Genomic DNA, 13,292 nt, shown 5'->3' with positions numbered 1-13,292 from the left:
AAAAATTTTGTTCGGTTTTTGTAATTGTGAAATTTTTTCACCATGAACAGTTTGTGTTTTTAAACCGAATGTATTTTTTCTGATGTTATATTTATTCCTGACGATGTGTAAAGAAATTTTAATTTATTAAGTCTCTTAATGAATTCTTTATACTGAAATATATATTGAAGAAGATAAATATGTTCATTTGAATATATACGATTTTGCGTTGTAACTCCTTTATTATTATTAATATAACCAAAAGGATCGATTCTTGAAGTGTCTACATACCTTCACTGTCGTTTTTTTTTGCTATTTTGGTAATGATTTTTTGAATTAGCTTACCAATTATTTTTGTTGGTAGTTAATTTATAATATATTGATATTGCATATATATATATATATACATATATATATATATATATATATATATATATATATATCGCATGGCTCAGCAGTTAGAGCATCAGGCTCACAATAATGAGGCAGTGAGTTTGATTCCAGGACAGGGCTGTGTGTTGTGTTCTTGAGCAAGACACTTTATTTCGTGTTGCTCCAGTTCACTCAGCTGTAGGAATGAGTTCCAACGTCACTGGTGCCAAGCTGCATCGGCCTTTGCCTTTCCCTTGGATAACATTGGTGGCGTGAAGAGGAGAGGAGAGGCTGGTATGCATGGGTGATTGTTGGTCTTCCATAAACAACCTTGCCTGAACTTGTGCCTCAGAAGGCATCTTTCCAGATGCAATGCCATAGTCACTCATAACCGAAAGGGGTCTTTACCCTATGGGGAGATGGTGACAGCGTAAAAGGAAGGTGGTGATGGGAAACTGTGTAGATGGTGATAATAGTAATAATAATACTGTTGGTAGGATTAATGTTGTTGTTGGTTGTGGTGGTGGTTTTACCTGTTTAGTAAGGGGTGGGGTTGATGAAAAGAAAAATCATGAGATTATAATAATGTTGTTGATAATGTTGGCTTATTTGTTTTTTTTCTTCTTTGTATTTATTTCTTCCAGGCAATATTCATTCTCATACTGTTGGCATGGGTGTTTGTACCAGTTTACATTTCTGCCGGGGTAAGTTTCCAATTTCTTAAGCAATACTTCTAAATGAACCATTTGTTATCTATTGTAACAATTTTTAAATAAAAATATTAGAAAATATATTTTTATTCTGAGAAATTATATATGACCCTTAACTATTACCATAGCTGTATCGGCCAGTGATTTTGGATAATGACCTAGAAAACCCACCCCTCCCCAGTAAAAGTAATACTTTTACAAACAGTTCTAATCATGTTAGTTGTTTAATAGACAGTGCATCAATATTAATATTTTTTTTGTCTTGCAAGGTACTTGGTGACCCTGTCAGTGTAGGTACCATTTAAAAAGAACTAAGTCCACTCTGCTGAGTGGTTGGTGTTAGGAAGGGCATCCAGCCATAAAAACCCTGCCAAAACAGACACAGAAGTCTGGTGCAGGCTTCTGCCTGGCCAACTCTTGTTAAACCATCCCACCTATGCCGGCATGGAACACGGACGTTAAATGATGATGATGATGATGATGATATAAATATATATGTATAATCATATGTACAAGTGTGCTGAGAAATTAACAAACTAATTTTCAGAATGATTCATGGTAGTTCATTACCAACATTCTTACCTGAGAAAGCGAACTGATTCAATATATTATTGCACAAGCAATAGATGTACTCTGCAGGTTACCATGTATGAATGATTTGCATTAAGGAAGGAGTGGCCATAGACACATGTGTATATGTATATGCATATGTATGTATGTACATTATTTATATTATTTACATTATTTACATTTGATGGATATTTGTCCTTATCTTGTTTGTTGTTAACACAACGTTTCGACTGATATACTCTCCAGCCTTCATCAGGTATCTTGGGGGAAATTTCAAACCTGGGTTCTCATTCCTAAGGTATTTTTCGATGTTATTGCTGTTATTATTATTATTATTATTATAATTATTATTATTATTATTATTATTATTATTATTATTATTATTATTATTATTATTATCATTATTATTATCATTATTATTATTATCATTATTATTATTATTATTATTATTATTATTATTATTATTATTATTATTATTATTATTGGTATTGTTATTATTTTTATTATTCATGTCACTGCCTGGAATCAAACTCAGAATCTCGGGGTTAGTAGCTTGTGCTCTTAACCACTACACCATATGCCCGTGGGCATAGTGGTTAAAAGCACAGGCTACTAACCCCAAGATTCCGAATTCAATTCTCGGTAGTGACCTGAATAATAATAATAATAATGATAATAATAATAATAATAATAATAATAATAATAATAATAACAACAACAACAAAATCTAAAAATACCTTAGGAATGAGAACCCAGGTTTGAAATTTCCCCAAGACACCTGATGAAGGCTGGAGGGTATATCAGCCGAAACGTTGTGTTAACAACAAACAAGATGAGGACAAATATCCATCAAATGTAAATAATATAAATAATGTAAATAATTCCTCATCTCTTAAATATAGAACTTTATGTGTGTATGTGTGTATGTATACATACATATATATATATATATATATATATATATATATATATATATATATATGGCACTCATGGTGATGCCATGTAAAAGCACTTGTGCAGTGCCACATAAAAGCACTTGTGTGACACTACATAAAAGTGCCTGTGCAGTGGCACATAAAATTCAACCAGCACACTCTGTAAAGTGGTTGGTGTTAGGAGGGGCATCCAACTGTAGAAACTATGCCATAGAAAATGGAGTTTTGTGCAGCCCCTCAGCTTGCCAGCTCTGTCACACTGTCCTACACATGCCAGCATGGACAATGGACGTTAAATGAGGCTGGTGCTCCAGCATGACCACAGCCACATGGCTGAACTGAGTAAAAGAGTAAATTTGTGTGTGTGTGAGTGTGTGTGTGTGTGTGTGTGTGTGTGTGAGAAATGATGATGAATATATGTGTACATCATCATCATCATCATCATCATCATCATCATCATCATCATCATCATCATCATTTACCATCTGTTCTCCATGCTGAAATGTGTTGGACAGTTTGATAGGAGCAGCTAAAACCAGAGAGCTGCACCAGGCTCCAATTGTTTGTTTTGGTCAGCAGTAGCTAGCAAGAATGCCAAATGGACTGGCTCCTGTGCAGGTGGCACATAAAAAAACCCATTTTGTATGATGCCTGTGTGCAAACAGCCATGCTACAGGGCAGTAAAATATGGGCTGTGACTGCTGAGGATATATGTAGGCTTGAAAGAAATGAAGCTAGTATGATCTGCTGGTTGTGCAATGTCAGTGAGCATGTTTGACAGAGTGTAAGCATCTTGAGAGCAAAGTTGGGCATAAGAGGCATCAGATGTGGTGTACAAGAGAGACAACTACACTGGTATGGTCATGTGTTGCATATGGATGAGGAGAGCTGTGTGAAGAAGTGTTACATTTAAACAGTGGAGGGAAGCTGTGGAAGAAGTAGACCCAGGAAGACCTGGGTTGAGGTGGTGAAGCACAATCTTCGTACGTTGGGCCTCATGGAGGCAATGACAAGTGACCAAGACCTTTGGAGATGTGCTGTGCTTGAGAAGACCCAGGAAGTCAAGTGAGATTGTAACCGTGGCCTATGCCAGTGTCGCATAACTGGCCCATTTAAGAGTACCCTGCAATCATTGGGCAATATACTGTGCATGAGAAGACATGTTGAGTCAAGTGAAATCATTGTCATGGTTGATTCCAGTACTGCCTGACTGGCACCCATGCCAGTGGCATGTAAAAAGCACCATTCAAGCATGGTTGATGCCTGTACCGCCTAACTGGTCCTCATGCTGGTAGCATGAAAGAGCACCCACTGCACTCTCAGAGTGGTTGGTGTTAGGGAGGGTTATCAGCTGTAGAAACCTTGCCAGATCAGATAGGAGTCTGGTGCAGCCTCCTGGCTTGGCAGCCCTCAGTCAAACCATCCAACCCATGCCAGCATGGAAAGTGGACATTAAACAATGATGATGATGATGATGATGATGATGATATATACACGTACATATGCATATACATGTATTGGGTTTTTAATCACAGAACATCTGTAGCAGATACTATCTCCGGATGAATACTGCAGTAAATTTACCTTTCAATGATGCATTTACATTAGGTATGATACACAGGTGGCTATTTTAATCTAATACTTTTATTGCATATAACTTATGTATATATATTTCTGTGAACTGACAAGCAATGTACAAAATATATAAAGTTATTTGTTTATTATTTCAGGTTTACACTATGCCGGAATACATAAATAAGCGATTTGGTGGAAAACGGATACACTTATATCTCAGTTGCTTGGCTCTACTTCTTTACATTTTTACAAAAATATCTGTAAGTTTACAAGTTTATTTGTTTACTCCAACTAACCCTTTAGCATTCAGATAACTGTCAAATGTAATGCTTATTTATTCATATTGTCTTCAATTAATCATGGTTCATCGTGTAGCTTTGAGATTTTGATGAAGTAACTTCATTTTTAGAATGATATTGTAGGATTTGTGTGAGAGGTCTGATCTGGTCAGTTTGAACATAAAACAGCAGAATATTTAAACCAGATATGGCCAGTTTAGATGCTAAAGAGTTAAGTTAATTACTTGTTATTAACAGGGAAAGTTTATTAGAATGTTACTGCAGATACATGCACAAAGTTAGTTTTTCTTTTAACTTTTACTTGTTTCAATCATTAGACTGTGACCATGCTGGAGCACCACCTTGAAGGGTTTATTGACCAAATCAAACTCAGTATTTAATCATTTTTTTTTCTTTTGCTAAACCTAATACTTATTCTCTCAGTCTCTCTTTTGTGACCTGCTAAGTTACAAGAACATTGACCAGCATCTGGTGGTAAAGAACAAATGCAAAGACACACACATACACACATAAGTATCCATCAAGGAATTCTTTCAATCCTTGTCTACCAAATGCACTAACAAAACATTGATCAGCCAGAGTCTATAGTATAAGACATTTGCCCAAGGTGCCACACAAAGGAACTGAACTAAAAACCATGTGGTTTGAAAGCAAACTTCTTACCACATAGCTATGCCTGCATCTATCTTGACAAACTTATTAAATAAAATGTGTAATAAAACAGAACTGCATACATATCACTGTGAATAAATAACCTTCATATAAAACGCTCTACACAATGTTATATAAATTAAATTCTTGCTTTCCATATTTGATATAATCCTCTTTCTTCACTCAAAACCAAAATTAGAGTTGGAACTGACACAAAACTTTGTCATATGGTTTGGTTCAATAGTAAATTTGTGGAATTGAAATTTTGAAAAATGTCAACAAATCTACAATGTGTGAGATAAACTGAGTATATATAGAAGTAGATACACTTGCACAGGCACTCTCACACATGCAAACATGCACAGAGAGAGAGAGAGAGAGAGAGTAATATACACTCACACATGCACACCAGGGGTGTATATGGCAGAACCACTTCTTAGCCACTATTGTTCCCAAGTCTACTTTGAGATGGAGCAGAAGGACCTGTCAAAGCCCATGATATGTATGAAATGGCATTGAACCACCTGAGCTGGGGTATGTTGAAGTCATGGGATGCAGCATGGAGGATGTGAAGTATTTCAGCAAATGAATTTTATTGAAATATCACCAGATGAACAGACAATAAACTGTCAATGGTCAGGATCAACCAGTTCATTTAAGGATCTACTGTGATCATCTGTAGTCACAGCATACACAGATGAAATATTTCAGTTAGGGAAAGACCAGTGTGGTTAATACTCAAGCCAGATGATTGAGTCAATGGCAAATATCACAAGATGCTGAGCAGATGAATAGACAATAAACTGTCAACAGCCAGGAACAGCCAGTTCAGTTAGTGATCTACTGCTATCATCTATAGTCATGGCAATGCACAAAGGAAGTATTTCAGCAAGAATAAGACCTTCGAAGGTTATGCTTCACCACCTCATCCCATGTCTTCCTGAGTCTACCTCTTCCACAGATCCCCTCCCCTGTTAGGGCGTGACACTTCTTCACACAGCTCTCCTCATCCATAAGCATCATATGATCATATCAGTGCAGTCGTCTCTCTTGCACACCACATCTCATGCTTCTTATGTCCAACATTTCTCTCAGGGTGCTCACACTTTGTCGGGTATGCACACTAACATTACACATCCAACAGATCATACTGGCTTCATTTCTTTCAAGCCTATGCATGTCCTCAGCAGTCACAACCCATATTTCACTGCTATGTAGCATGGCTGTTCACACACATGCATCATGCAGTCTCCCTTTCACTCTGAGCAAGAGGCCCTTTCTCACCAGCAGAGGTAGGAGCTCCCTAAACTTTGCCCAGGCTATTCTTACTCTCACAGCATACACCCCAGCTGCTGACTTGGTCACCTAGGTAACGGAAGTTCTCAACTACTTCTAGGTTTTCCCCTGCTGTTTTCTGCACATTTCCAGTGTTTGTTGCCCCTAAGCATTTGCCACACAAAAACTATTGTAGCGGCACAAGCAGTCAGTGCCATATTGGGTGAGATCTCGTAGCAGCCAGTTGCCATCTCCGAGACTGGAGCAAGACCTCACCTGCATCCATTTGCCATGCACGAGCTTATAACAAGGCTTGCAATAGCAAAGCTATAAAAGGAAAGAAACCTTGAGGTTTGATCTCACTTTTCCTGCTGTGACCGCTAGAGAGCACACTTCACTGGCTAAGCCTCTAGGCTAGTCCGCTTGTCACATCTCCTGAGGCCATGGCCCACATAACAGAGAACAATGAATTTATACCGCATGAGATGGCTGCAAAAGAGCAACATATCACACCTTTGTATATATTGTAAATAAATACTAATGGAGAACCTGCATTTTGCCTAATACTTCTTTACTCAAAGCAACACGAAAAATAAGAAATTAATGGGAGACATCTGCAAAAACCAAACAGTGTCTCTTACAGCTGTTTCAATTAAGCCTAAAAGATTAAATAGCAATTATTAAAATCATTATATTAGCTAAGATCTTCTTGGAGGGGTAGAAAAAAGATATACTGCTATGTTTTTTACTTGTTGTCTTTTAGAATCATTACAGCAGACTGCTAGGCTTAATTGAAACAGCTGTAAGGGACTATGCTTGATTTTTACAGATGATAAATTTTTATTAAATGCTATATCTCTATTTTCTTACTTTCTTATATATATATATATATATATATATATATATATATATATATATATATATATATATATATATATATATATATATATATATATATATATATATATATATATATATATATATATATATATATATATATATATATATATATATATATATATATATATATATATATATATATATATATATATATATATATATATGTGAAGGTTCATAGCTTAGTGGTTAGGGTGTTGTGCTCATGATTGCAAGATCACAGTTTCAATTCCCAGACTAGGCGTTGCATTGTATTGAGCAAGGCACTTCATTTCACATTGCTCTGTGATCATTTTTTTTGTCATCTGACATGTGGCACCTGTACAGGTAATGTTGAATTGATGGAGAGAGTGAGCTTATGTGAGCACAAACATTTGATCACCATAAATAAATCATGTGTGTGTGTATTATGGAGTCTCTTGCCATTAGATTGAGTATGAGGGTTCAGCAATTTCTTGCTGAACAGCCACACACATGATTTATTTATGGTGATCAAATGTTTGTGCTCACATAAGCTCACTCTCTCCATCAATTCAACATTACCTGTACAGGTGCCACATGTCAGATGACAAAAAAAATGATCACAGAGCAATGTGAAATGAAGTGCCTTGCTCAATACAATGCAACGCCTAGTCTGGGAATTGAAACTGTGATCTTGCAATCATGAGCACAACACCCTAACCACTAAGCTATGAACCTTCACATATATATATATATATATATATATATATATATATATATATATATATATATATATATATATATATATATATATATATATATATATATATATATGTATGTATATATATATATGTATCTATATATCTATGTGTATATATGTCTATCTATCTATCTATCTATCTATCTATCTATATATATATATATATATATATATATATATATATTTAAATGCTAAAGATATTTACTTGTGATATGTTTTTTATAACATTTTTATTTTGTTTATTAATTTGGTTTCAGGCTGATTTGTACTCAGGTGCTCTGTTCATCACTCTAGCTGCCAACATGAATATCTACCTTGCTGTACTAATACTGCTTGTAATATCTGCATTATTCACCATAGGAGGTAAGATTTTAAAAAAGCTTCTTGATCGATCCATCCATTTGTTGTTTAATCCTTTTAATATCAATCTACTTGAAGCTGTTCCTGGTTCTTTGATACAAAATCAGTATTTTAAAGTTTTCTAAAATAAGACCTTCCTTCAAAATTTCATGTTAATCTATGTTCCTAAAACAAGATAAATACTGACAAAATCCTTTTACCAAATTCTTCATTATTTTCAAAATTAATAGCAACAAGGGCAGCAGTGTATTTCAATTGAAATATGGTACTAAAAGTATTTGATTGAAAGAATGCATTTCTGTTTTACGAGATACAATTTCACTTCATTACAAGAATCATTGAGTTTTGTTTCATGAAATATCGTTTTTGCAGTTTAATTGCTGCTTGCACATGCAAATATATTCATCTGAGTTTTATAAAATGCATGTAATTAAAAGTACCCACTACACTCTCGTAGTCGTTGGCGTTAGGAAGGGCATCCAGCTGTAGAAACTCTGCCAAATCAGATTGAGCCTGGTGCAGCCTCTGGCTCACCAGTCCTTAGTGAAACCATCCAACCCATGCCAGCATGGAAAGCAGACATTAAATGATGATGATGATGATGATGACGACGATCAGGAAGGGTGTCCAAGTGTATAACACTCTTTTAAAAAAGGGAACCATGGAAAATACACAAACTTCCATTTGTCAAACTGAAAACTGTTATAGTGGTTGTTTGGGGGTTTCTTTAGTAAAGGAATCAGCATTAACCCATTACCATTCTGATTATGCTGTCAAATGTAATGCCTATTTATTCTCATTGTTTTGAATTTATCATGCGTTATATCATAGGGTCAAGATTTCAATGATGTGATTGTTTACTTTTAGAATGACATTGTAGGGTAGGTGTGAGAGAGCAGATCTGGCCATTTTAAGCAGAATATTTGGTAGCATATTTGGGCCAAATACGGCTGGTTTAATCCTTAACACTAAGACATTTTCTGTATTGCTTATTTGTTCACATTGTTTTCAATTAACCATGCATCACCCTATAGCTTCAAGATTTCAACAATGTGATTGTAAATTCCTAGAATGACATTGCAGGGTAGGTGTGAGAGGTTGGATAGGCTCATTTGAGCGTAAAACAGATTGACTATCTAGGTCAGATGTGGCCAGTTTAAATGCTAAAATGTTTCAAGCATTTGCTATTGATGTTGTTTGGTTTTATAAATTATGTCTTTAGTTTCTATAGTTTATTAGTCTTATAATGATAAGAGAAAATACTTTTTATTTCCTTGCAGTAGGTTAAGTATGTATTATATCTTGGGTTTTCAAATCTCAGCAGTTTGTTCTCATATAAGTTTAGGAAGCTATTCTACAAGTATATATATATATATATATATATATATCATAGTAAAGGGTAAAAATCATTAATGATTTTACCAAAGGGTCAGCACCAAAATAAAAACCTCATAGGCGAATTTTACAAATATTACAATAATCATATACATAATTATAGCAAGGGATTGGCTATAAACCTCTCCACACGCTAGAAATAGATGCCAAAAGACACTAATACCACCTTAAAAACTCCCAAAAATAAAGTACAGGCTGTAGTCGAGCAAAAGAAAGATAATGTATTAAACTTTTGGTTAAATGTGTACAAGATCCTGTTTCAAGCTTAAGGTAGTTTTTAAGGTGGTATTAGCATTTTTTGGCATCTATTTCTAGTGTGTGGAGAGACTTATAGCCAATCCCTTGTTATAATTATGTATATAATTATAATATTTATACATACATACACACACACACACACACACACACACATATATATATATATATATATATATATATATATATATAATAATAATAATAATAAAGGAGTTACGACGCAAAAACATATATAATTAAATGAACATATTTATCTTCTTCAATATATATTTCAGTATAAAGAATTCATTAAGAGACTTAATAAATCAAAATTCTTTACACATCTTCAGGAATAAATATAACACCAGAAAACTACATTCGGTTTAAAAATATAAATCATTCATGGCGAAAAAATTTCACAATTACAAAAACCGAAAAAAAATTTTTTAAAATTTTGTTCAGTTTTTGTAATTGTGAAATTTTTTCACCATGAACGGTTTGTGTTTTTAAACCGAATGTAGTTTTTCTGATGTTATATTTATTTTTCCTGAAGATGTGTAAAAGAATTTTGATTTATTAAGTCTCTTAATGAATTCTTTATACTGAAATAAATATTGAAGAAGATAAATATGTTCATTTAAATATATACGATTTTGCGTCGTAACTCCTTTATTATTATTAATATAACCAAAAGGATCAATTCTTGAAGAGTCCACATACCTTCACTGTCGTTTTTTTCTGCTATTTTGGTGATGATTTTTTGAGTTAGCTTACTAATTATTTTTGTTGGTAGTTAATTTATAATATATTGTTATATATATATATATATATATATATATATATATATATATATATATATATATATATATATATATATATATATATATATATATATATATATGTAAGCATGTATGTATCTATATCTATCTATCTATCTATCTATATATATATATATATATTGTGATATGTTGTGAAATTGCAGTTGTGACTGGTGCTGGTGCCTCATAACTAGCACCTTGTACTGGTGGCATGTAAATAGCACTGATTACACTCTTGGAGCGATTGGCATTAGGAAGAACATCCAGCCATAGAAACCATGAAAAATCAGACTGGAGTCTCGTGCAGCACTCCAGCTTACCAGTTTCAGTTAAACTGTCCAACCCATGCCAGCATGGAAAGCAGATGCTAAATGATGATGATGATGATATGTAGGCACAGGCACGACTGTGCAGTAAGAAGTTTGCTTCTGAACCACATGGTTCTGGGTTCAATCCCACTGCGTTGGCACCTTTCCCATCCATATCATCAGATCCCAAAAACCTGTTGGCCCATAACCTCTCAAAAATATGGAGGGGGAAATGCCTCACTACACAAAGGTAACAATTGGGGATTATCTCCCTTTGCTATTAGCTATTGACTTCTGGCTGTGCTGCCATCTTGTGGGCTCGAAAAAGCAAGCTGGAACCTCTTGAAATGTTCCTGCAATGATGGCAGCACAGAAGTCAATGGCCAATAGCAAAGGGAGATAATCCCCAATTGTTATCTTTGTGTAGTGAGGCATTTCCCCCTCCATATTTTTAAGAGGTTATGGGCCAACAGGTTTTTTGGATCTGATAATATACCATAATACTAAACCCTTTATGGAAACCTAAGATAATCCCATAAACCGGCCTTCCCCATGTTTAATATATACTGCTCTACATCTTAGAGTGCGCTTCTTCTTTCGGATTTATATATGCATATAAATAAATAAATAAATAAATATATATATATATATATATATATATATATACACACACACATACACACATATATATATACACACATACACGTATATATACACACACACACACATGTCCCCCACCACCACTTGTCAACCAGTGTTGGTATATTCATGCCCCTGTAACTTAGTGGTTTGGCAAGAGAGACTGATAGAATAGGTACCAAGCTTAAAAAAAAACTAAATTTCTTCAAGGTGGTGCTCTAGCGTGGCCATGGTCTAATGACAAATAAAAGATTAAAAAAATAAAAGATATATGGCATAAAATTTCTGATATCACACAAAATTCATGTTGATCTTTGATACTTTTAAATTATTTTTTTTTGTCCTTTTCCAGATTTTAGTAAAACTATTCATATTTTGAACCATTTTCAATATATTTCAATATTTCAAAATTGTAGTTGCTATCCTCATCGTAGTTGACGTCATTGTCGTCATCATCATCATCATCATCATCATCATCATCAAGGTGGTGAGGTGGAAGGATCATTAGTGTGCTGAGCATCTGTTTTTATGTTCTGAGTTCAGATTCTAAGTCCACTTAGCTATTCATTCCTTTCAGGGTTGATGAAATAAGTACCAGTTATGCGCAGGGGTGAATGTAATCAAGTAGCACACTTCCCCACTCCCAAAATTGCTAGCCTTAGGCCTATAGTAGGAAGGATCGTCATTGTGGTCGTGATAATTACACACACACACACACACATATATATATATATATATATATTTGATAAGTAAATTCAAAAAAGGATAAAACTCTTTTACAAGAATTTTATCAAGAAGCCAGTGTGTAAAAAAATTCATAAGGGAAATTTATATTCCCAAGAATATAATTATTTGTTTATATTTATATAAAGGGCATTATGACAGAAGTCCACTGTGTGGCGTTATTATTTTTCTGTAATAATGCCCTTTATATAAATATATATATATATATATATATATATATATATATATATATATGTGTGTGTATATGGAAAAAAGACAAAGTAGAAAATGCTAAAATACTTTTATAAAGAACATTACAGAACCGGTTTCGATCCTTGAGATCTTTTCGACAGTAAATATGAATAATAGATTTTTGAAAAATTATTGAAAAATTAAATTTTGGTAAATTTAAAAGAAAAGTTTTTTTAAAGACATATTTGTATAGTATTCAAATAACAGGGGCATTTTTCTTGTTTCTGCCTGTCTCTGTTTCACTTGTTAACTCTTGTGGGTTCGAAGAAGGAGTGCTATGATAGAAGCAGAGTGTTAATTGGTTGGGTGTCCTGACGTTGACCTGTTGATGGACATAGTGATCTGTATTGTTTATAATGTTTGCGTGGGTGTTATTCTAGACAGCAGTAGTAGTACTAAAGTAGGGGAGGAGGTGGTGGAAAGGAAGAAGAAGACGGAGGAGATGAGGGATGGGGAGAAGAAGAGAAATAGTAATAATAGAATGCAGGATAGTGTGATAGTAACTAGTCTAGTGAGTTGTGATTGGGGTTGTCTTTTTATATTTTTAAAATTTTTTTATAATTCCTTGAGTATCTCTTT

General features: G+C 34.1%; 1 protein-coding gene across 1 annotated transcript in view; it reads left to right on the top strand.

Moving 5' to 3' along the window:
- Positions 1 to 13,292, top strand: part of LOC106870460 (sodium/mannose cotransporter SLC5A10) — a 94,471-nt gene that overhangs the window by 29,714 nt on the left and 51,465 nt on the right. The window contains exons 4-6 of the mRNA XM_014916561.3: positions 996 to 1,055; positions 4,297 to 4,401; positions 8,242 to 8,347. Of these exons, the coding sequence (XP_014772047.1) occupies positions 996 to 1,055; positions 4,297 to 4,401; positions 8,242 to 8,347 (271 nt within the window). The remainder of the gene's footprint in view (positions 1 to 995; positions 1,056 to 4,296; positions 4,402 to 8,241; positions 8,348 to 13,292) is intronic.

The sequence above is a fragment of the Octopus bimaculoides genome, chromosome Z, assembly GCF_046866305.1.
Source record: "Octopus bimaculoides isolate indiv1 chromosome Z, ASM4686630v1, whole genome shotgun sequence".
NCBI classification, from domain to species: domain Eukaryota; kingdom Metazoa; phylum Mollusca; class Cephalopoda; order Octopoda; family Octopodidae; genus Octopus; species Octopus bimaculoides.
The sequence above is the reverse complement of the archived record's forward strand: the minus strand, read 5'-3'. Positions and strand labels throughout refer to the sequence as shown.